General features: G+C 32.5%; 1 protein-coding gene across 1 annotated transcript in view; it reads left to right on the top strand.

Annotated features, from left to right (window-relative positions):
• The window catches only part of Tecrl (trans-2,3-enoyl-CoA reductase like), a 62,488-nt gene extending 38,920 nt beyond the window's left edge, over positions 1-23,568 (top strand). The window contains exons 5-12 of the mRNA XM_076937713.1: positions 5,089-5,194; positions 7,127-7,199; positions 8,449-8,492; positions 17,045-17,102; positions 20,454-20,539; positions 20,960-21,005; positions 21,511-21,531; positions 21,745-23,568. Coding sequence (XP_076793828.1) covers positions 5,089-5,194; positions 7,127-7,199; positions 8,449-8,492; positions 17,045-17,102; positions 20,454-20,539; positions 20,960-21,005; positions 21,511-21,531; positions 21,745-21,872 — 562 coding nt within the window. The 3' untranslated portion in view covers positions 21,873-23,568. The remainder of the gene's footprint in view (positions 1-5,088; positions 5,195-7,126; positions 7,200-8,448; positions 8,493-17,044; positions 17,103-20,453; positions 20,540-20,959; positions 21,006-21,510; positions 21,532-21,744) is intronic.
• The last annotated feature ends 1,618 nt before the right edge of the window (positions 23,569-25,186 follow it).

Genomic DNA, 25,186 nt, shown 5'->3' with positions numbered 1-25,186 from the left:
TATCAATTACTTTCATAAACCTTACTATTTGGCTGGCTTTTAAACAGTTTCTTATTTTTAAACTACGTTTCTGTGGTCATTTTTGATAATTTTTTCTCTAAATTTAGTTTAACTCCCACAATACATACAATAAGTTGTTGACCTTGCATAGTTTATAGAAAATATTAATTGGAATAATTTGAGTTATTTGATTGGTGAACTTGTTGCATACATATTTGTTTCACTTTGGGTATTTTGTGGGTTAGATTTCAACCAGTCAATTTGGTAATTGTTCATATAAAAGTGATCTGTGCTATAAAGTCATGTAGCATACTGTAGGAACAAAAGAATGGTTACTCTAGACCTTCACAAAGGTACAACAGGAAATTGATTCTTGATAACAATAAGCTTGTCAAGGAAGCTTTGAAATATAAACCCCTTCATTTTTCTTCAATTAAATTAAATGTCTAATTAATTTAGGGAATAAATTTAGGACCTTGGAAGGATAACACAATAACACTGGGATTTTAAGAATGAGTTCTAGCATATATTGAATATACAGCACAGGTTGGAAGATGAACAATTTTAGTTACAAATGAGCTGACTGACAGTGATTATTACTCTTAAACACAAATAGCATGTTTGATAACATATTAGCAACAAGTCCATCAGTACATGTTTTCCCAAGCACAAAATATGTTATGCTTCCACAATTAATTTCATTGTAGTAACAGAAGAGTCCCCTTAAAAATTAGCCTTGAGTGGTTAGCAGAGATTTATGAAAACTCTTTGCAAGATTCTAAGGCAGCTGACCTCCAAATGACACCAGGAAATATGAAGAACATGCTTATGGCGAATGGTTGATCAGAAGAAGTAAGGAAACTACAATGTTAATAGAGGTTGTTGCAATTGCTTTTGGACACATCAAAGAACTTGAATTCAATGCCATTTTATAGACTATACAACAGACATTGGTCATACTCCTTGGAGAAGTCCAGTTGGAACTGTCTCCTGAGGACCAGTTGTTATAGTGATATAAGGAAGGATAGAAGCTGCCTAAGGAGAACAGTCAATAGTCTATCTAGGTATAAAATTTACAAACAACTTCAAAGATCAGCTTAGCAAAATATCCTCAAGGGTGGAGTAGTGGCATTTACATCTAGGTGATTACCAAGATGCCTCTAATTAGGCTGAAGGCCCATCAGATGGGAGGGAGTTTTGCCTGCTATTGCAAACCAGTGCTTAGCAGTATGTGGTGATGATTAAATGTTTTATTTTCTTTACTGGCACTATTATTCCCAGTGTATTTATTTAACTAAAATAAGACTTTTCTATGATAAATTAAATGTCTTATATTAAATAAAATAAATTATGTGTTTGCATTTTTAATCTATTGAAACTGCTTAAAGTATATTATCTTTGATTTTATTTCAATATATTTTATTATTGTTTTGTTTATTTAAATTCCACTCATTGACCCTCCTCAGTTCCCCCTGCCACAGTTCCTCATTCCATTCCTCCTCCTCTTTGCTGCCTAGAAGGTGCTGCCCCTGAAGACCTTCCTCTTCTCTGGGACCTCAAGTCTATAAGGATTGAGTGCATCTTCTCCCACTGAGGCCTGAGCAAGCAGATCTCTGCTGTGTTTGTTCTAGGGCCCTCGAACTGGCCTGTGTATGCTCTTGGTTGGTGGCTCAGTCTCTGGGAGACTACCTTGGGTCTGGGTTAGTTAAGACTGTTGGTCTTCCTATGGGGTTGCTCTCCCTTTCAGATTCCTGAATACTACACCCAATTTAACCATAGAAGTCCCTGACTTCAGTACAATACTTGGGTGTAAGTATCTATGTCTGCCTCAGGCAGCTGCTGGTAGGGCCTCTTAGGAGACAGCTATGCCAGGGCACCCTTTAGAAGCACATCATAGCATCAGTAATAGTGTTAGGCCTCCCCCCCCACACCCATGAGATGGATTTCAAGTTGAGCCTTTCCTTCAATCTCTTCTCCAAATTTATCTCTGCAGTTCTTTTAGATAGGAGCAATTCTGGGTCAGAAATTTTAACTGTGTGTTAGTAACCCAGTCCTTCCACTTGAAGTCTTGTCTATCTATTGGAGGTAGACTCTTTGTGTTCCCTCTTCCCAATGTTGGACATTTTGGCTAATATCACCCCCACTGCATCCTAACTGTTTCTTACCTCCTAGCTCTCTAGGACTTTCTGGAAGATCCTCCCACCCCCCATATTATGCTTATTTACATTATTTGTTTTGGCCCTATAGGCTTCTCTTCTGCTGCCCTTCCCCCTATACCTGATCCTGTTCCCCTTTTCCTTTCCCTTTCCCAGCCATGTCCCTCCTTCCCTGTGACTCCTGTGTTTATTTTATTCCCTTTTCTATGTGGAATTGAAGCCTCGCCACTTGGGCCTTTCTGCTTGTTACACTTCTAACAGTCTGTGGGTTCTATCCTAGGTATTCTGTACTTTCTGACTAATATCTTCTTAACACTAAATACATATCATGCATATACAATTGGGTCTGAGTTGCCTCACTCAAGATAATATTTTCGAGTTCCATCCATTTGTCTTCAAATTTCATGGTGTCCTCATTTTTTAATAGCCGACTAGTATTCCATTGTTTAAATGACTGACATTTTCTGTATTTATATTTCGGTTGAGGAACATCTGGGTAGTTTTCAGCTTCTAACTATTACAAATAAGGTTGCTATGAACAAGATGAAGTACATGTTTTTGTGGTATGATCGGACATTTTTTGGGTTTATGCCCAAGAGTCGTATAGCTTGGTCTTCAGGTAGCACTTTTTCTAATTTTCTGAAAAATGCCAGGTTAATTTCCAGAGTGATTGTTTCAGTTTGCAATCTCACCAGCAATGGAGGAGTGTTTCTCTTTCTCTACATCCTTGCCAGCATATGTTGTCACTTGAGTTTTAATCTTAGACATTCTAATTGATATAAGGTGGACTATCAGGATTCTTTTGACTTGCATTTATCTGATGACTAATGTCATTGAACATTTCTTTACGTGTTTCTTAGCCATTCGATATTCTTCTGTTGTGAATTCTTTGTTTAGCTCGGTACCCTATTTTAAATGGCGTTTTATTTGGGGGGGGTTCTTGAGTTACTTATATATTTTGGGTAGTACCCCTTGAGCTAGAGCAATTACACAACAAAAATAGATCAAGGAAATACAAATAGGAAAGAAAGATGTCAAAGTATCACACTTGCCAGATGATATGATAGTATACATAAATGACCCCAAAAATTCCACCAGAGAATTCCAACTTCAGCAATGTGGCAGGATATAAAATTAACTCAAAAAATCAGTAACCTTCTTTTATGCACATGATAAACAGGCTGAGAAAGAAATTATAGAGCCAAAACCTTTCACAATAGCCATAAATAGTATGAAATATCTTGGTGTAACTCTTACCAAGAAAGTGAAAGTTCTGTAATAAAATAACTTCAAACCCCTGAAACAAAAATTCAAAGACCTCAGAAGACAAAAAGATCTGCCATGCTCATAGATTGGTAAGAGTAATATAATGGAAATGGTCAGCTTATCAAAAACAACCTACAGATTCAATGCAATCCTCATCAAAATTCCAACACAATTCTTCACAGACATGGAAAGAGAAATGATCAACCTCATATGGAAAACCAAAATACCCAAGATAGCCGAAACAGTTCTCAAAATTAAAAGAATTTCTGGGGAGACTCACCATCCCTGGTCTCAAGACATACTACAGAGCAATAGTGATGAAAACTGCATGGTATTGGTACAGAGACAGACAAGTTGATCAATGAAATCTAATCAAAGACCCAAAAGTAAACCTACACACCTATTTAAACTTGATCTTTGACAAACATGTCAAAAACATAAAATGGACAAAAGAAAGCATCTTCAATAAATGGTACTGGTCTAGCTAGAGGTCTGTATGTAGGAGAATGAATATAGATCCTTAATTATCACCATGCACAAAGCTCAAGTTCAAGTGGACCAAGGACCTCAACAGAAAACCAGATACAGTGAATCAAATAGAAGAGAAGGTGGGAAAGAATCTCATACTCATTGGCATGGAGGAAATTTACTTCAAAGAACGTGAGTGGATTAGGCTTTAAGATCAACAATTGATAAATGAGACCTCACGAAACTGAAAAACTTATTTAAAGCAAAAGACGCCATCAAATACTTTAAAGAAAATACAAAGTTTTAAATATTTTACCTTTGACTTACAATAAAATAGTTAAACATGTTAGTCGAAAGTCTGTCCAAGAAAATTGGCCATCCTAAAAGACATTTGCACTTACCTTTGAAATAGTAGTTATATAAAAAATGTCAAGAGGAGGATCCTTATATACAGGGGATGCAAGTATATGAAGAGACCAATGTGGAACTGTGTCAGGTTGTCAAAACCTATCAAATACAGGCTGCAGTAAGACAGCATAGAAGATGAAATTCAAACTTTATCAATCTTACAGGACTTGCAAAAGGACAAGCAGACAATTAAAAAGTAATTTTGAATATTACACAAATGTCAACTACTCTCAACATAGGCATTGGTTATTTTTAAACTTATTCATTATCCGCTTCAATCTCCAGGCAATTTCTTATGAACACATTGTTAATTATTATATTTATGCCACTTCCTAGGGCATATGGATATGAAAAAAATTCATGATTAATATTATGTGATATTTCTGGTATCATCAGAAGCGATTTTGATATATTTGTGTCCATTACTTTAAGTATTAAATATAATTTTAAATTGTTTAGAAAAATTTAAGTGAACATTTATGGCTAATTAGCATTAAATATGATTATTTGCTAATGAGACATTCTGATATACAATATTTGCTAAGATTTGTCAATATTTGTTTTATATATATATATATATATATATATATATATATATATATTCAGAAATAAGACTGCAGGGCACAATAATTTACTGTGGTGGAGCAGAGCAAGAAAATAGAGGGGACCATCTGTTCAGTATATAATATATGCCTGGCAGAAAATAAATAACCTGTTTTAAAAACACATAATATGTCCAGGTGGGTTCTGGGAAAGGAGTTAATTGTCTATTAATTTTTTCATTTTCCAGCTTGGCTTGCTTCTGCCATTGTATCCACTACATCCGACACCTTCTGGAAACTTTATTTGTTCACAAAGTTTCTACAGGACTCAGTCCAATGAAAAACTTGATAAAGGTGAGAATTAAGATAAGTTATGGGTGTGATTTATATTGCAAAATAATATACACTGCATCATTGTGTTAGCTACAGTTTTAGCAGCTGTGAACAAACACAAACAAACACCATGATGACAAAAAGCTACTAAGGAAGTAAAGGGTTTATTTTTCATTCTATTGTTAAGTGTCTCACTAAAGGAAGCCAAGGCAGGGCTTGCTTATGCACACCAGGACCACCTGCACAGGAGAGCCATGACCTTTGATGACCGGAGCTCATGCACGTCAGTGATTAATCAAGGAACTATCACAATGGCTTGTCTACATTCAAATCTTATACAGGCACTTTCTCAATTATGTTTCCATCTACTCTAGCTTTGTCAATTTGAAAACAAACAACAAAGCAGATCCATCATCTACATGACATTCACTTTGTCTTAAAACTAGGCTTTCATTCCTTAGTTATAATAAATATATATGTGTGTGTGTACATGTGTGTGTATATATATATTATATATATATATATATGTATGTATGTATACACACAAGTTTTCAGTTCAAATTCTATGTAATTTATTTTTCTTGAATTTTTATTATTAACATTGTATTTTTTAACAAAAATTTTCCTTTGTACAACTATTTTTAAAAAAAATTAACAGTGAATTTTAGAATGCTTAGAGAACTACCTCTTTAAACTACCAATTTGTAACAGAGCAAGGTGAATGCTTAAGCCTCTATGATCAAGTCTCACATGTCTACTTAATCAGCATATATGTTCATGGTCATGATTATGTTGACATTGTTTTATATAGTGTCAATACATTGCTATAGATCATTTTTTTCACTTTAATATCATAATGAAAATAATCATTCTTAATAAATAGTTATATAATAAAAAATATTGAAATTTGTCTCTAATACCTATGAAATACAAAGCCTGAAACTAAGTTATGTGTTTTCTTAATGATATCAAAATTTAATGTTAAATGCTGCTTTATTTTGGGCAGAAGCATTGCATGTATTCAGTTTGCACACTTTATTAAAAAAAAAAAATTCTGCATTAGCCAGTAGTTCAGTGGAGGAGACAAGGACCTGTGGGCCTCTCCTTGATATGTGGTAGACAGATGACAACTCAGTATTGTTTAAGTCCATTGTAGGTAATCATAGTCTGTAAGAACATTCCTGTTTTGTCTGTACCATGACCAGAAAGCAGCACTAGACAGTCTTTGTATCATCCCATTTTTTACATTCTAGTACTCTTAATTCACTGATATCCCATGAGACTTAGGGGGGGTGACATATATGTCCTGCTCAGTAATGAAAAGCAAACAACAACTTATATTCCTCAACATTCTTGTCAGAGAAGTTTCTCTGAGTAAAGGTAGGGGTAACGTTTGTCTGTGGAAAGAAACATAAATGTTTTGAATGTAGCTTCAGACCATGGCAGTTTAGCTCAACAACTATGAAAATTCACCTGGGAAGTTTAAAACCTCCTCAGGCATTTGTTTTGACCAGGAATAAGGTATCAAACATAAATCCTGATGACTGTTGATGATTCTGAGAAAAGACTTTAATTTTCTTCATATTTGTGCCCACTAAGAAGGCCATCACATTTACGATTACTATCCTGATTAAATTCAGTGAGTCTCAAAAAGGGAACTAACAAACAACCCAACAACCACAGCAACAAAACCCACACATAGATATTGAAAGGGTAAGGTACATATAGGCCAAATTGTAGCTATGTAAAGGGGGTAGGAGAGAAATTAAGAGAATGAAGGCTTGCAAAAATCAGATTCACTTTATAAAGGTATAAAATTTTCAAGGAACAAATGCAAAAAAAAACAATTTTAAGATGCTACAGTGTGCATGTAAATGTATGGGTATTTAAATAATAATAATATATTGTTTGTTATATCACAACTATAACTTTTATTTTGTCTTTTTTATGTAGGGTTGTGCATTTTATTGGGGATTTACTTCTTGGATGGCTTATTATATTAATCACCCAAGATATACACCACCATGTAAGTACAATTTCTTTTTAACTGAACCATTGCTAAAATCCAAGTTCAGCTCTTAGTCACATAAAAAAGAGAATATCTTATACTTAACAGAAATTAATGAAAGTGTCAATTTTTTGTTTCATTTATATTATAATCTTTAAATTTTCGTGGAGACTTGAAAGATGAAATCTAACTGACATGGATATTTTCTCTAGAAATTCTAAAAAAAATTATTAGTTACTTGTCCAAAAAGAGACAGTGAAATTATTTTAAAAAATTAAAAAGAAAGCTTAGTCACTGCTACATTATGGTTGTTAAGAAAGGTGGAGTCAGTTTTCTCCAGGTTTGAGACCTTTAAGAAGTTATTTAATCCTAAGTGGTCATCCTTAAAAACATGTACACACAAGCAGCACTAACTTAACTCTAGGCTATGTGTATATGTAAACATTTTATATATACATACATTATAATATATTTATTATTATATTATATACCAATATATAAATGTATAATATACATTGTGTGTGATATTTTGCATGTATATGTTATATATGTGTGTATGTATATATTTATATTATACATTATATGGAAATACATACATAACCTCTACATGCCCAGCATAGGGCGGGTGTACACCTGTCTATGGGGGATCACCATCATAGAAGCAGGGGGAGGGGAAATGAGATGAGAGGTTTGCAAAGGGCAAACCCAGAAATGGGAAAACTTTTGAAATGTAAATAAATAATCCAATAAAAAATATAAAAAACTTAAAAGCTATAACTTTTGTACTTGTTCTCCTGATAATTATGAAGCTCTTATAGTAATAAGACTACAAAGCACAGTCAACATTTGTAACATTAACATAATAAATATGAAAGGTACAAAATAAAAAATACATAATTTTTTCATTATATTGTTAAACAACAAAAAGAACACCGAGTTGTGCTGTTATTTGCTGGGCCATTTTACATATGTAGTTAAAAGGAGACCTTAGCAAGCTACACTCTGCTTTTCAAAATCTTATACAAAACAATTTTAGATTCCATTTGCTTTCTAGATACTGTTAGAATACAAGAAGAAAAGTACATGAGTAAACAAAACAATTTGAACATTTTGAAATTCAAGTGTATGATATTAAATATTCAGATGCATGTGGCAATCTGTAGAGGATGTTGGATCCTGTAGACATGCCTGTGCTATGTCTTTCCTTAGTACAATGATCCTTATAGGAGCAGTGGCTTGCAGCTCATCTTCTCTTTCTTCTTTACAGCATTTGGAAACAGGCAAATAATAGTGTCTGCTATCAACTTTTTGGTATGTATTACACAGTGAATCTTATTGATGTTCTAAATTTAGTGTGAATAAAAATACAAAATACATCATAAGCATGTAGAAAATGTAGAGGAGAATATGTATGTAGAAAATGTACTTAGCTATGTAATAAAAAATCTATATCAGGGCTGGAAAGATGGCTCAGAAGTGAAGTGCACAGAATGCTCTTTCAGAGGACCTGGCCTCAAACCCCAGCAACTACATGACAGCTCATAAATGTCTATAACTCTGAGATCTGACACTGTCACACAGACATAAATGCAGGCAAAAAAAAAAAAACCTATTGCACATATAACATTTTGCACACATACAAATAAATTGGCAGAATGTATAAATAACTTTATATAATTTACTCATTAATTGTTAAGTATTCCTAAAAAAATTAGCTGTCATTTATAATAGATAACAAGAATTATTTGAAATATAGTAAACAGTTAAAAATTAGGATTCGTGATTCTTTTAGTTATCCACATTTTTATGAATTTACAAACTTCTAAAGGGCAAACATTGTTACAAGTATAAATAAATATCCAAAAGTATTCATTAAGTTATCACTTCATTGATTCAGTATGTAGGAAAAGCCAGCATCCATTTGAGTTATTTAGTGGTACTGAGTATTGAACCAGGAACTGGCTCTTTCTAACTTGTTCTCACAATATTTTTTCTTTCCCATGGTTTCATATAAGTAAACATGTTTATTCACTGAATTTCACAAAAATTGATCTGAGTCCATAAAACTCTTTCCCTTTTGATAAATCACTCCAGGAGACAAAGTATTTATGTATTTATTTTAACTCTACAGTTGTAAAGTTTGCTTATTGTGTGCTCATTTTTATCAACATGTGCACACAGTAAGATACAATTATCTATATTTATTCAATAAAAATGACATATTGTTTGTTTTTAGAATTTCAAAAAGATGGTGAAGTATATCAAAACATTTAATTTTTATACTTATACATTACTGATAAAGAATTGCCTCATAGCTTAAGATTTTTGTATTGTCTTCATGATTAATTTTCAAATATGAGCTATTCAAAAATATTTGGGACAAGAAATAATGGGTTCACAGACAAAAGCAACAACTTGTCTCAGCTCATACTTACTTTGAGTTGTTTTGTGTTTGTGTTTACCTCTGGTTATTGCTCAGATTTTTATCCTTTGTCATACTGGAGTCCTCTGCTGTTTGCAACATGTTTATAATCTTATTTTTGTGTTTTGTTGTTATTTACACTATTTCTTTAATGCACTGTTGTTGATTTATTACATTTTCTCCAAGTTGCTATAATCTATTAATTTTTCTGTTAAGTGTGAAAGACAAGTGCAAAGAGAAACTTTTACAGGTAAATATAATTTTTTAAAACAATTGTGTAAGTAGCATCTTAAACTCAATACATAATTAGACATAAGAAAAATTCTACCCACTCTCTCTCTACCTATTCAATATAATACTCGAAGTTCTAGCCAGACCAATTAGACAACAAAAGGAGGCCAAAGGGATACAAATTTGAGAGGAAGCAGTCAAAATATCCCTATTTGCAGGTGATATGATAGTATATTTAAGTGCCACAAAACTTCTGCCAGATAACATTTAAACCTGATAAACAACTTCAGCACAGTGGCTGGATATAAAATTAACTCAAACAAATCAGTAGTGTTCATATACTCAAAGGATAAACAGGCTGAGAAAGAAATTAGGGAAATGACACCCTTCATAATAGTCACAGATAATATAAAATATCTTGGTATTACTTTAACCAAGCAAGTGAAAGATCTGTATGACAAGAACTTCAAGTCTCTGAAGAAAGAAATCAAAGATCTCAGAAGATGGAAAGATCTCCCATGCTCATGGATTGACAGAATTAATATAGTACAAATGGCTATCTTGCCAAAAGCAATCTACAGATTCAATGCAATCCCCATCAAAATTACAATTCAATTCTTCATAGAGTTAGTCAGAGCAATTCTTAAATTCATTTGGAATAACAACAACAAAAACAACAACAACAAACCCAGGAGAGTGAGAACTATTCTCAACAATTAAAGAACTTCTGGGGTAATCACCATCCCTGACCTCAAGCTGTACTACAGAGCAATAGTGATAAAAAAAACGGCATGATATTGGTACAGAGACAGGCAGGAAAATCAATGGAATAGAACTGAAGACCCAGAAATGAACCAAGACACCTTTGGTCACTTGATCTTTGACAAAGGAGCTAAAACCATCCAGTGGAAAAGACAGCTTTTTCAAAAATGGTGCTGGTTCAATTGGAGGGCAGCATGTAAAAGAATGCAACATCAATCCATTCTTATCTCCTTGCACAAAGCTCAAGTCCACGTGGATAAAGAACCTCTACATAAAACCAGATACATTGAAACTAATAAAAGAGAAAGTGGGGAAGCGCCTTGGACACATGGGCACAGGGAAAATTTTCCTGACAGAACACCAATGGCTTATGCTCTGAGACCGAGAATTGACAAATGGGACCTCATAAAACTGCAAAGCTTCTGTAAGGCAAAAGACACTGTCAATAGGACAAAATGGCAACCAACAGATTGAGAAAAGAACTTTACCAATCCTCAATCCAACAAAGGGCTAATGTCCAATATATATAGACTAATGTCCAATATACAAATAACTTAAGAAGTTAGACTCCAGAGACTCACATAAGCCTATTAATATTGGAGTACAGTGCTAAACAAAATTTCTCTACTGAAGAATATTGAATGGCCAAGAAGGACCCAAAGAAATGTTCAAAATCCTTAGTCATCAGGAAAATTCAAATAGAAAAAAACCTGCAATTCCATCTCTCAATAGTCAGAATAGCTAAGATCAAAAACTCAGGTGATACCAAGATGCTGGCCAGGATATGAAGGAAGAGAAACACTCCTCTATTGTTGGTGGGATTGCAAGCTGGTACAACTCTGGAAATAAATCTGGTGGTTCCTCGGAAAATTGGACATAGTATTATTTGAGTCTCCAACTATACCTCTCCTAGGCATATATCCAAAAGATGCTCCAACATATAATAAGGACACATGCTCCACTATGTTCATAGAAGTCTTATTTATAATAGCCAGAATCTGGAAAGAACCCAGATGTCCCTCAACAGAGAAATAAATACAGAAAATATGGTATATTCACACAATGGAGTACTACTCAGCTATTAAAATCAATAACTTCATGAATTCTTAGGCAAATGGATGGAACTAGAAAATTATCATCCTGAGTGAGGTAACCAAATCACAAAAGAACACACATGATATGTACTCACTGATTAGTGGATATCAGACCCAACACTGGAACATCCAAGATACAATTCACAGATTGTCAATAAGAAGACAAAAGTGTTGATGTTTCTTTGTTTCTTAGAGGGGGGAACAAAATATTCAAGGGAGCAAATATGAAAAAAATTTGGAACACAGATTGAAGGAAAGGCCATCCAGAGACTGCCCCACCTAAGTATCCATCACAGTCACCAAACCCAGACACTACTGTGGATGCCAAGAAGTGCATGTTGACAGGAGCTTAATATAGCTGTCTCCTTAGAAGTCTGCCAGAGCCTTAAATATACAGAGGTGGATGCTCACAGCGAACCATTGAGCTAATCATGGTGTTCCTAATGGAGGAGTTAGAGAAAGGACTGAAGGAGCCAATAGGGTTTGCAACCCATAGGAAGAACAACAATATTAACCAACCAGACCCCTCAGAGCTCCGGCGGACTAAACCACCAACCAAAGAGTACACATAAAGGTACCCATGGCTCCAGCAGCAAATGTAGCAGAGAATGGCCTTTTTAGGCATCAATGGGAGAAGAGGCTTTGGACCTGTGAAGGCTGGCTGCCCCAGTGTAGGGGAATTCGAGGGCAGGGAAGTGGGGAGTGAGTGGGTGGGTGGGTGCACACCCTCATAGAAGCAGGGGGAGGAGGAGGATATAGGGTGTTGGGTGTGAGGAACTGGGATATGGGATGACATTTTAAATGTAAATAAAGAAAATATCCAATTAAAAAGAGAAAAGAAAAATAAAGAATGAGAAGACAAAAAAAAGAGGAAAGAAAGAAATCACCATTAATTATTAGGATCTGTTTTTTTTTTTTTAAAAAAAAAAAAACAACTTGAAACATGCAACTGACTTGTTTTTCTCTTTGCCGATTTTTCATGATTTCATATACATTTTCATATAAATTCATGAATTCTATCTTACATACAATCCTGGGGAAATTGTTGAAGTCCTGCAAGCTGATGTGCAGTATCTCAGTGTTGTCAAAGGCAAATATAATCCAGTTTTAATGTAGTGGAGAGAAACAGAGATGATATTGGACAATTTTATACTTTTCTTAAAGTTGAAAACAATGAATATAATTTTACTCAACAGCAAATCAAAACTAGTAAATTGAAGTCAGTCTTCACTGAACCTCTTGACAACATAAATCACAGTGACAATTAAAAGAAAATTATTGGCACAAGATATTCTTATAAATATAGTTTTAATAAGTAATAAATATATATTTAATATTTATTATTTATATGTGTTTATATATTATTTATGCATAGTATAAAATATGTAATTGTAGATATAAATTTAATAATGAAAATATAATTAAATATAATAATAATAAATGTTTGCCAGACAGATTTAAATTTGCAAACATTTACTCAGTTTACATAAACAATAATATTAGAGGACAGAATACTTAATGATCTGAATAATTTTAAATATATAAATTAAATTCAGAATATCAAAATTTATTGCAAACAGACTGGATAATTCAAAGATGACTATTCATTCATAGAAATGAACAAACTTATATAAGAATATTTTATTGTAAAATAAATGCTGTATGTGTATTTCATTTGTAAAAAAATTAACAACTCATTTTAAGTACTTAGCATTTTAAATTGGCTTTAATTAAAGTAACAGAACATAGTCAGTTATTATGTAGGATGATCAAAGGGAAAATAATTATAAATATTCAATAACGTATATTTCAGTGATAAATGTATTCCTCAATTTCAAGTGCTGAAGTTTTATAATAAAATTTTACATTTGCTAAACTTTATATTGTTCTTTATTGCTTTGTGTATTATTGAAAATAAAATCATAAAATTTATTTTAAAGTTATTTTTAATTTTGTTGATATTTAGAATTAAGCAAAGTGCCTTGTGAGATAATTTTTGAACTATGTTGAATGCTATTACAGTTGTTATTTGATTTGCTTGTTTCCCTGGATCCTCGGGAAAGGATAGCCCCTTGCTTTACTATTAACTCTAATAAATCTTCTTGCTCCACTTCACATCTTTCTACTGAAATTTTATTATATAATATTTTAGAAAAAATTATCATAAGTTATACAGAATTATCATAAAATATATTTAAAGGACAGGAAAAAAGACTTCTGATAAAATATTTACTTAGATCTCACTAAATAAATGTTACAGTCTATGAAGTATTTTATTGTTTGCTTTTTCAAATTTAAATACAATTTTGACCTCTTAAATACTTTTAAGAGTCACACACCCAAAGGGAAAAATAATAGTAAGATCCAGGAAACAATAGCGATTTTAGAATTAGTCTTCCTTCGAGGTGAAGAATGAAAAATTATATTTTGTAATATATAAATAGATTTTTCTTTAAGTTTTTCTTTAAAGGACATGGAAAACTTCTCTCTGAAACGAGCCAAGAATGTAGGTCCGCTGGTTCCAGAACCGGCTGACCACAAGGAAAAGATAAGTCATTTAGTGAGAAACTGGTGACCACATTGACAGGGCAAGGCCATAGTCAGGACAACTGAAAAATAGTTGAGTGAATGGTAAGGCAAGGCCACGTTCTTAAAGAAAATAGGTGTTCAAGGTGTTCTCCACATGACGCTGGTTAATATGGGCTGGGTCACTCTGAGACTTTCCTCTGTTTTTATGTTATGTTTCCTTGGTTACCCCTTCACCCCCCTCCCCCGATTGTAAGTTTCTATATAAGACCGCCCCTGGCCGGGTGGTCTTGTCAATTCCTCTGCCCCTGCTTGGGATATGGATTGACCATCAGTCGATTGATTAAAGCCTATGTTACCTCATGCTGCTTGCATCCAGTTTTGGTGTCTTGTAAGTTTCTGGGTGGTCATGACATCCCGAGACTTGAGTGAGGGTCTCCCCTGAGACCCCTCAGATATTCATATGTATTTTTTCATCTTCTCTAATTTTAATACACTATGTATTGATGTTTTCATGTATCTACCACCATTGTTGATTCCATAAAATCAACCTGCTTCAAAAACTACAAAATGGAAAGAATCAAAATTCTAAAATAGATTGCTTTGCATAAATAATACATTTTTTAAAATCCCATTTCATCTCCACTTTCTTTCATTTTGTAAAAGTGGTCATGGTTTGCCAATCTTCTGAATAGGTAACATTTCACTGACAATGGGTGTTCTCTTGCCTTTCTTAGAATGTTTCATTATTAATAAACCAGAAAGAAAACAGAACTTCATGCAGGTTTGCTAAGTGTTCAAATAGTTCTTTGCTACAGCTTTTTTCTTCTGTCTCTAGTATAAACATTTTTTTATCTATTCAGCTGAGGTTTTTTTCTCCTTGTTATGATAAAATGCAAGCATTCATGGAAAATGGAGCTGTTTGTATCTAGTGGTGTTTGTCTTGTACAAGCACAGAAGTGACTCAGGCATAATAAATGTGGACTTGATTAGGCAAGAGGATTCATAGAATCATACATCACAGCCTGTAATAAAGTTGGAGAGCTGGGGCTTGCTGTGATAAGCCAGAAAGACCAAAGAGCAACTTTTGGAAATTTTGCATGCACTGATGTGGGAAAAATGAAGAATTAGACTGTGCCTTCATTTTCAGTGTGGTTATGATTGGAATCAATACATATAATTTTTGCACTTTTTTTAACCAAAGACTAAATTGAAATTTATAAGTAAATTAAAGTTCATTTGCTGTTTTAATCCCATCTCAAATCAACCAAAACAACTTATATAAGTAATAATTATATAGCCATATGTATATAAATAAGAAACCAGTGGTTAAAATTAAATTTAGCTGATCTGTGAAAACAAAGCTATTTTAAATGATCTGAAGTTAGAAAAGTACAAAGTTAAATTAATATAGTATATATTATATTTGTTTTAATGACTTACTGTTTAACAAACCCTTTAAATAGACATGGTCATGATTTAAAATAAAATCAGTAACTACTGTGAGAACATCAACATGTAAATATTTAAGCAGCATAATACCAAAGCAATGAATAAAGAATTCCTGAGGAAAACAACTCTTATAAGCAAGTTTCAATTACACCAGTGCCAATTCTCCATGTTCTGGATTCTCTAAATGCAGTGTATGGTATTCAAATATCAGAAAATAACTTGTGATGAATCTATGGATTTACAAACAATTGACGTATTGTAAAAACCATGATAATGAGGTAGATTCTAGAAGCAAAAATGAAAAATCTTTCTTTGTTAGAAATTTATTGACTGGGTTTTTTCCTCTCCCTCCTACTCCTCTGCCTCCTCCTCTTCCCTCTTTCTTTCTTCTTCTTCTCCTCCCGAGTCTCTTCTTTGAGTGACAACAATATCATAATGAGAAAAGCATAATATTCAACAGCAAAAAATGATCACATCCACTAATTCTGTATTATACAATAGTTATTGTCAGCTTTCTTTTCCATATTCATCCATATAATAACTGAATAAAATAATAGGTTATTAAATAATTAGTATCCTCAAACTATTCAGTTGCATAATGAACCTACCATTAACTTGCAATAATTAATTTGCCTAATAAGGATTTTATCAACTCACAAAATAATGATTAAATTTTCCTTAGAATTAATTCAAATGTAAACTCCATTAGAATTTCCATTTACTCCTCATAATAGCCACACTGACTTCATATGGAGAGTAAAATGTATTTTATTTTCCAAGACAATTTAAATTCTAATCACATAAAATCACCCTAATATTGTTCCTCATGACAGTCACCACAATGACAATGACCAATTTGTTTTTGATGATGCTCTTCTCTTCATGTTTGCTTTTACCCAGTCTTCATTTTTAACTATGTTATCTACTACTTAGCTAACCAAAATGTCCATCATTTACTTGGTTTGGCTTCATTCGCTGTGCTTTCAAACACTGGAAATTGGCTAAGGACAATGAAGAATTACCATGTCACAGCCTAGGTGCTATTCTGTATTGCAATTAACTCAAAAACTGAGCCGAAACCAACAGGGTATCTGAGTGTGATCATTGCATTAAAAGTTTTTTTCTTACATGTTAATGAACTTAAACTGTATACTGGTATTAAGTCAATCTTTAGCTACATATGCAATAAGTTTATGGTGAGAAAGCTACCCAGAAAACATGTTGAAAGCAGATAACATTGACAGATTAATAAGGACATTAGAACCTGATTAACAACATAGTGAAGAATATCTTTGGAATATCTATCTCACTGTAAATAATTATTAATAGATATATGTTTTTTCTTGTTAATTGAAAAACTTTAATATATTTTGCAGGTTTGTGAAGCTGGAAATCATTTCATCAATACAGTGTTGGCTCATCCTAATCACACAGGTTGATTCTTTTGTATTAACAAAGGTCTTTCAATTCATTTTATAATTAGTACATTTATCCACACTGTAAACCAAGAAACATGTCAGATAAATTTCAGACTGATGCAATTCTTTCTGATGACAAAAGTTAGGAGGGAAGATGAAGATGATCATTAAAAACTGATTTTTATGCTTTGAAATTCTTACAGTGTAGACCATGAAATTTTCTCATATTATCCTTCATTCTATGCTTCCAACTACTTCCAGAATCCAACATCACATCTCCTTCCCAGCTTCCTGTCCTCATTTTATAATTTTTATTTTATCTATTTCTTCCAAGATAATTTTCTATAGATTGCATATTAGAAAGGAGGATGCTAACGTTTAAGGATGAGTGGACCATTTCTGTAGTCTTAAGGACTCAGGAAATTTAGAATTTGGAAAACGTTTAGACAGTGACTCAGTTTAGTCATCTACACACTGCTTGCATAGAGCAGTGTGGTCTTAGGGCTTTATTACACTTTGTAGTTTATGCTGGCCGTAGTTTGTGTATTATCAGTCTGCTTGTGGCAGGTTATCAGCACTCATAACATGTTCTCTGTGACATTTCTTAGAAGACATAATAGACACTTGTTTATCCTACATAGGGCACCGTGACAGAACAAGAAAACATCCCACATGAGTCTGTCTTGGGAAAACCTGAGTTTATTGGAGTAACAAGCAGGCACCTGAATGATGGGTCTTATAGGACCATGTGAGACTCAAGCAGATGAATCGATGAAAAAACACACTCCAGCATGTAGGAAGTCACAAAATCGACAATCCTGGGTCTTACTGCAAAATTGGAAGAGTCTTTTCACCCTAGAAATTGTGTAGTCTTTCTGTTATTTGACCAGAAGCTTCAGTATTTTGAATAATTCTCAAGTCTTATGAGCAGTCTTCTCTATGTAACAAAGATTATTTCAATTCAGAAGAAATCTATTTGCTACACTTGCTATTAATTAGGCCTTAGAAGCATGCATATTTTACTTTTAATTTTCAGTTCTCACCTGCAATTTTAACTATATTTAAACTATATTAAGTATATTTACCTAAATTCCACTTAGTTCTATTCATTATACTGAGCTTACCAAACTATACCATCCATCATTACCACATACCAGCATATCAATAATGAACATTCACACACTTGTACTGCTTCCTTATACAAGCAACAATATATTCTGTTATTTAAGTATAATATAGTGTTTATTAAAGCCTCTACAGACAATTGTTCAAGTCTAAAAAAACTATTTTAATATCTTGTTCTTTAGAAATTCCTGGTCCAAAAATTTTCTGAGTAGGTTTCCTGGGATGGAGATTCTGAGGCGATAAATGCTCAGACATTCCATTTCATAAAGTGATGTCATGCATATGGAGAAAAAATGACACTGAAATTAGAGATTAATAAATGTCTTCACTGACCATTTCAATCTGGGATTATCAGTAAATACTGACCTGCAAACTATTATGAATTAAAAATGATAAAGTCTATGTTAAGACTTTAACATAAAAACTAGACATAACTTTGATCTAGGTCTCTTCTTTGGGTCAAAAAGCCCTCAGTATGCTTGTTGAAAGCTGAATGTTCAGGCAGCAATACTTGTTAACACTAAGCCAAAATTTGAAGTCTTAAGACCAACCTATATGGTGCACCATTTCATATTAAAATATGTAATATTCATGTATGGAAGAAAGACTAAGTCTGTAATGTTCCTACTACATAAGCATGGTGAATGAGTTTTAATTCTTAGTACTCATATTAAATGTCATATGTATTTGATGCATGTTTGTTACTTATCTCAGTCCTAGTGTGACAGAGGCAGAATTTCTGTCTTTTTTTTTTTTTTTGGTTTGTTTGTTTTTGTTGTTGTTGACATAGAATTTTTTCAAATTGGCAAGCTCTGAGTTAAGGGGAAGAACTTATCTCAAAAAAAAAAAAAAGATGGAGAATGGCAAAAAAAAAAATAATAAAGCAGGCATCACACACAAACACAAAACACAGAAATCTTTTCAGATTCCATTAATAGAAACAACTAAAATAATTGTAACTTGAGAAAGCATAATGAAAATGTATGTAATTAGTAGCATCTACACTTACTTACATATTATTCTAATCAACAGCAACTATATGTATTGAAACACCATTGCCAATATAATTACGTTTATTTTATAAGACATAGTCATTATGCAGTCTTGAAACGGCAAATTCAAAGGCAGGTTGCTGAGCACATGGTCAGTGTTCCATCCATGCTATGAACTAAATACTCATTACCTAGAGGCTTAGCTCAGATTATCTCACGTGCACCTCTTCCCTCTGAAATGCAATGATTTCTCACTGAATTAACTTCCTCAATAAACTTTCTTCTGACTACTCTATGGCCGTCATACATGTTTACATGAGTTTTCTAAGAAAATCAGCAACATGTTCATCCTTGTCATAAAATGAGCCATAAAGAAATCTGCATGCTATTTCATATATATTTCTTTTGGTATTTCAACTACAGTTATATTATTGAACACAGCACACTGACATTTTACAATGACTTTATACTTATAACTAAATGAGATTAGGTGATTTGTTTTCTGATTAAATTTTGCTACGGAAATAACATGGTGATTTTGTAATTCACATTTCCCTTTACGAGTGTCATAGCTCAAAGTTCAACTTGAAATCATTATAAACTTAGTTTCCAAATTGTTCCCTGATAAAAATTTGCTAGGAGAAAATTAATGAAAATCAAGTGATAGTGTGAGACATATAATGAAAGTTGTAAATAATATTTCTGAATCCTTAGCTGCAATAATTTGTGTGGCATTTCTGAGTATTAACTATACTGATTCAGGATAATCCTCAAGATACTATCAGATTCATCTGATATAAATGACATCCTTATAAAATTCCTTTTGGATTTTCACTTATTTAATAGTTTTGAGGTATTTATAATTTCAAGCACTTTGACACTGAGATAATGAAAAAAGCCATGGAATTAGCATTATATAGTTTATAATTTAAGAAGAGAGACTGTTAGACTGTTGAAGCTGTTGTCTAGTACAGAATAATTACAATTACCATTTAATTTCTTAACTAGTTGATTGTACTTATGCATCTCATCATTTTACAGTGGCATAGATGTAGAAATATTAGAAAATGACAGCTATTTCCTCTGAGTCGAAAGGTCATAACATTTAAAATGGGTTTTTCAGAGAAATTTATAAAATAAATTGCTATGGATAAATGACATTTCATGTGTTACATGATTATACTCATATATTTAGTATTGCATAATAAATATATTTGCAACATAATTGACATTTTTTTCTTTCCAAAAAGGAAGCAATGCCTGTTTCCCAAGTCCAAATTATAACCCGTTTACATGGATGTTTTTCCTGGTTTCCTGTCCTAACTATACCTATGAGGTATGGTATTTACATATGCAAATAACTGCATTCTGTATATAATGAACCCACAACTTTAAGCTTTGACTATATTATGTGATACCCATAAATATAGCTTTTCTAAAGATATTGGCAGATATAATAATATTTTACCTAAATATATGTACACTTAAGGAATGTGTGAGCCTTATATCACGTAGATTGAAATATATTCAAATTTTAAGTTTAGCAAATATTTTAAAATAATATTTTATTTTATGAATGTAGTGATATTTTGTGGTCTTTATGGCTTTAACATGTAAAGGTTATTATGCTCAATCATTTTGTACCTATAACATTTCTAAAGTTTTGAGCTTTCAAATTTCTTATTTAGGACCACAAGTGATGAAATATCTAGATGAGCCACAGGTGTCTGTTAACTTTGGGGTTTTATATTAACAGATCGGATCCTGGATTAGTTTCACAGTCATGACACAGACACTTCCAGGTAACCTTGACTATTTACTGATAATTTAAAAAATTATTACATCTGTAGGAGAAATAGCTTTTGAAAACAAATTACTCTCACTCTAATATTGAAGTATTTTCATGAGTATGTTAGGCATAAATTTTATGTTGATAGTGATTTTTAGCATTTAAAAACTGTATTTTTATGATTTGTACATATGTGACTGAATTTTAATTCAAAGTAGGAAATAAAATTGAAATGTATTTGTTGATTGTATACATAGTCAGAAGCTACTTCTCGAGTGCTTATCTTTAAAATTTGACCTGTATAATGCTGATTTTGCAAACTTGAAAACTTGATATTTTAACAAAAGTGGAATATTATTCACCTGAGTGATATACTTAAAGAAATATCTGTAATACCAATGTCATTTATTGTTCCAATTGTCTGTTATGATTTATCTTTAATATAGTATATATACATATATAGTGTGTGTAAATAGTTATATGGATATCGACATTTACAAAAACATAATTTCTTTCAGAAATTTTTGAGGAGGAAATATGTAAGTGGATTTTATAGAATTTTTTCTTTATTTATTCTTCAAATAGATTTTGTGCATCTAATATTCTAAGCCATAGATCAAAAGATCTTAAGAGGGAACCATGAAACATTTTGGAAATGTTTTCTATTACAAATTATTTTTATTGTTTAAATTAGAATTGCTTCTTTCTACAGGAATATATTAATGTGATTATTTTGGTTTTGTTTTTTTCAGTTGGTATTTTCACAATCTTATTGACCATCCAGATGTCTCTGTGGGCACAAAAGAAGCATAAGATTTATCGGAAGAAATTCAACTCATATGTTCATAGGAAATCAGCCATAATTCCATTCATATTATAAGTAAATATAGCTATTCTAATCTGAGCAAGAAGTGCCATGTATAAATCCACTCAAAAAGGATTAGGAATTGATGATTAGCTGTTATAAAGAAAAAATTCATTAATAATATTTTAATAAATAGTAATGGAATTAAACTAAATTTCTGTTATGAACTAGAGGTAATAAAAAAGCAGAAATTAATCAAAGCATGGCAATTCATGACTGATTACCTGCATACTGAAAGTCGACTCAGCAGGATTGCCGTGACTGAGAATCCAAACAAGTTTATGATGGAGAGCCAATAGTGTAATTAGAATGAGAAAGGTAAAGCAGATATTATTAATATAAATATTAAAATAGCATTGAATTATTTGCAAGAGCTTGATCTTAAAATAGTCTTATGGCCTTAATATTTCATAGCACTATTTCATAAGGTAATTGAATTTTCAGGATTCTGGGCTGGCCACCTGGATTGGTGCTTAGTAATTTTTTGTTCTCCTGATAACTTTCCATACTCTATTTGCTTCTTAGAAACATCCTTTTATATTCCTTAGACTTTGTATCATTTTTTGTTATTGAAATGTTTCCAGTTTTACATTGTTTGACACTCAAAACAGCAACCCAAACACGATCACCTCCCTGCAGGAAACTGCAGGTCCCAGACATTCAAAAATTAACAATTTTTGTGGTTATATCTGAAATGTATTTATTTTTGAAACATCTATATAAAAGCTTGATACACACACACATACATACACACACACACACACACACACACACACACACACATATATAAAAGAAATGCTTGGTATTGCTCTTAACACACCATAGCTTTTCACATTCTATTTGAAGTTTGTTGAAAATGGTACTTTATGGATTAGAACTCAAACTTTTGACAACTGAGTTTACTAGACATCATAAAATTGGAAAATAAGTCTAATACATTTAGAAGGAACAGTATAGAGTCAATCTACTCTAACCATTAAGTTTTATGCATATGTGCTTAGAATAAGATGTTCTCCTGAATTTCCAAAAATGTAATGGTTTCAACTTGCCAGAATTTAGGTCAAACATAATTATATAAAGTACCTAGAGAGATAAACATAAAAACCAAGGTCTTGAAGCATCAGCTTACATAGTAACCTTCATTGTCTTAGTTTATCAACTACTTGACATCATTTAATACACAAATTACACTTGCAGTATAATTGGTTTTGTTTGCTCGATTGTCTTTTATTTTAGAAACAATTTTATTCAATATATTCAGCTTCCAAACATCTCGCCTCTCTGCCTATCTATACCCACAACTTTTTGCCTATTCCTTTTCTCACCCCTTTCTCAGAGTTGTGATCTGCTGACTTGTTCTGCCTCATCTCTGTAAGCTCGCATTAACAGCCAGATGAGGTTGAAGACATTGTTTCCTTGGAGTTCTCTATCATTTCTGGGCTCTTATAATCTTTCCATCTCCTCATCAGCATAGACACCTAAGACTTAAGGAAATGGGTTTACTTAAGTTAAAGCTTATATCTTTATTAAAATACTGTCTCTAAAACGTAAACCAAATTATAAAATTTCTGATGGTTTTATTTGTTTATTGACATTTTGCCAGGAATGAATCAAAATTTCAAAATGTGCTCAATTCAGGTCAAAATTCAGCTATTGGTTTATGTCAATTATAGAAATTTTGCTCCTGAAATAAAAATTTTCCTTGAATTAACTATGATGATTCTTCTATTTATATAAAGGCAAAGAAAATCCTCTGGTTTTCTCAAGTTATTTGAAAAGAATATTGCAAATGTTGCTTTATAGATTAAATTAACATCACTTGTACCTTAGATGACTCTTACCATCATTGTATAACAATAATAATTGAAAATCAGTTTCTAAAGACCGCTTAAAAGTTAGTTTTTGCCAAGATCCTTATAGAACCTTATAATTATACTTTGTTCCAAGGAGCCTCAGTGTAAAAAAGTTGTAGATACATTCCCAAAGACCGTGTTCCTTGCTAACAAGGACATTGATTTGAAATAATTTTGGGTGGTGATGCTTGAAAACTGTACAATGATATTTGGAATTATTTACAAGATCAATGTACAAGTACCTCAGAATTACATTTGTAGAAACAAGAAATATCTATTTTTGAACTGACCAAGAAACAATGACCTCTAATATGGTGGAAAACTAAAGTAAAATTTGTATAATATATTTTAAAAAATCAAGCTAATCACAAAATAGATTTCTTTGCTTTGGGATCATTACATTACCCTACCAGTTTGGAAAGCTGTATGGTTTCTCAGAAGAAAGCTGAAAATTTAATTTTGCCCTATAATTAATTCTCTACTTGTTATAACTTCTCCACATGGTATAATTTTCATGAAAATTGAACAAAAACATGTAAACATTTAGATAGACAAGACTTAGGTATCCCCATAGGAATCTATGAAGCAGAAGAGAAGAACACTGTGAGAAAGCCTGTAATGCTATAGATGTGCCCAAACACAATGAGGAGTTATCCACTTGAGTAGGTTCACAGTGCCAACATTCAGATTCTTGGCTATTTATGGTAGCTTACAAGCCTACAGTTTCACTTGAGGTAACAGGAAGAGATACTTTTTTTTAAAAGATGTATATATAGACTTACACAGTACTTGTTCACAGTCTAACTCAACTGCTTTCTTAAAATATGTTTGTTTTGTCCATGCTCTACTGTCTTTTGATTTTACACTTCCATGTTTACAAACATTATTAATGTTTCATTGTACGGATATTTACAAGAATGAGTTATATAAATGGATTCATTGTAAACTCACTCACCAATATGCATTGGCATTGTGGGGAGGAAAGAATTCAAAGCACTTCCTATTTAAGTCATTAAACCTTGGTCAAGACCACGTTTTTATTCTCTATTTTCTGTGTCTTTGCTGTGTCTCCTGTCTGTTGACTGAGTCTACCTCATGGGTGTCTGTTGTATGTATGTGAATCTGAGTCTGCCTGAAGACTGTTTTGCACTGGGAATCCATCATCTGTCCCTGTGTCTCTGTCCTTAGCAAAAGGTTTTTGTTGCATACATAATGAACAGATCAAAGAACAATACATGGGGAAGGAATGAAGGATCCTCTACATAAAATCTCAGCAATTAAGTATCAAATGTATTAGCCAAGAAAAAGAAACTCAGACAAAATAAAGGACTAATAAAACATCTATTTTTGTAATAAAATAACAAATAAAAATCTGTTTCTTAGATTTTCTATATACGTGTTTTATATGACTTATGTTGATCTGCAACATGTAAAGAAAAACTTTAACAATCTTTTGTATCTCAGACCTTCAATGGA

The sequence above is a fragment of the Arvicanthis niloticus genome, chromosome 7 (genome assembly GCF_011762505.2).
Source record: "Arvicanthis niloticus isolate mArvNil1 chromosome 7, mArvNil1.pat.X, whole genome shotgun sequence".
In the NCBI taxonomy this organism is placed as follows: domain Eukaryota; kingdom Metazoa; phylum Chordata; class Mammalia; order Rodentia; family Muridae; genus Arvicanthis; species Arvicanthis niloticus.
This window is presented reverse-complemented; position numbering and strand designations above follow the sequence as displayed.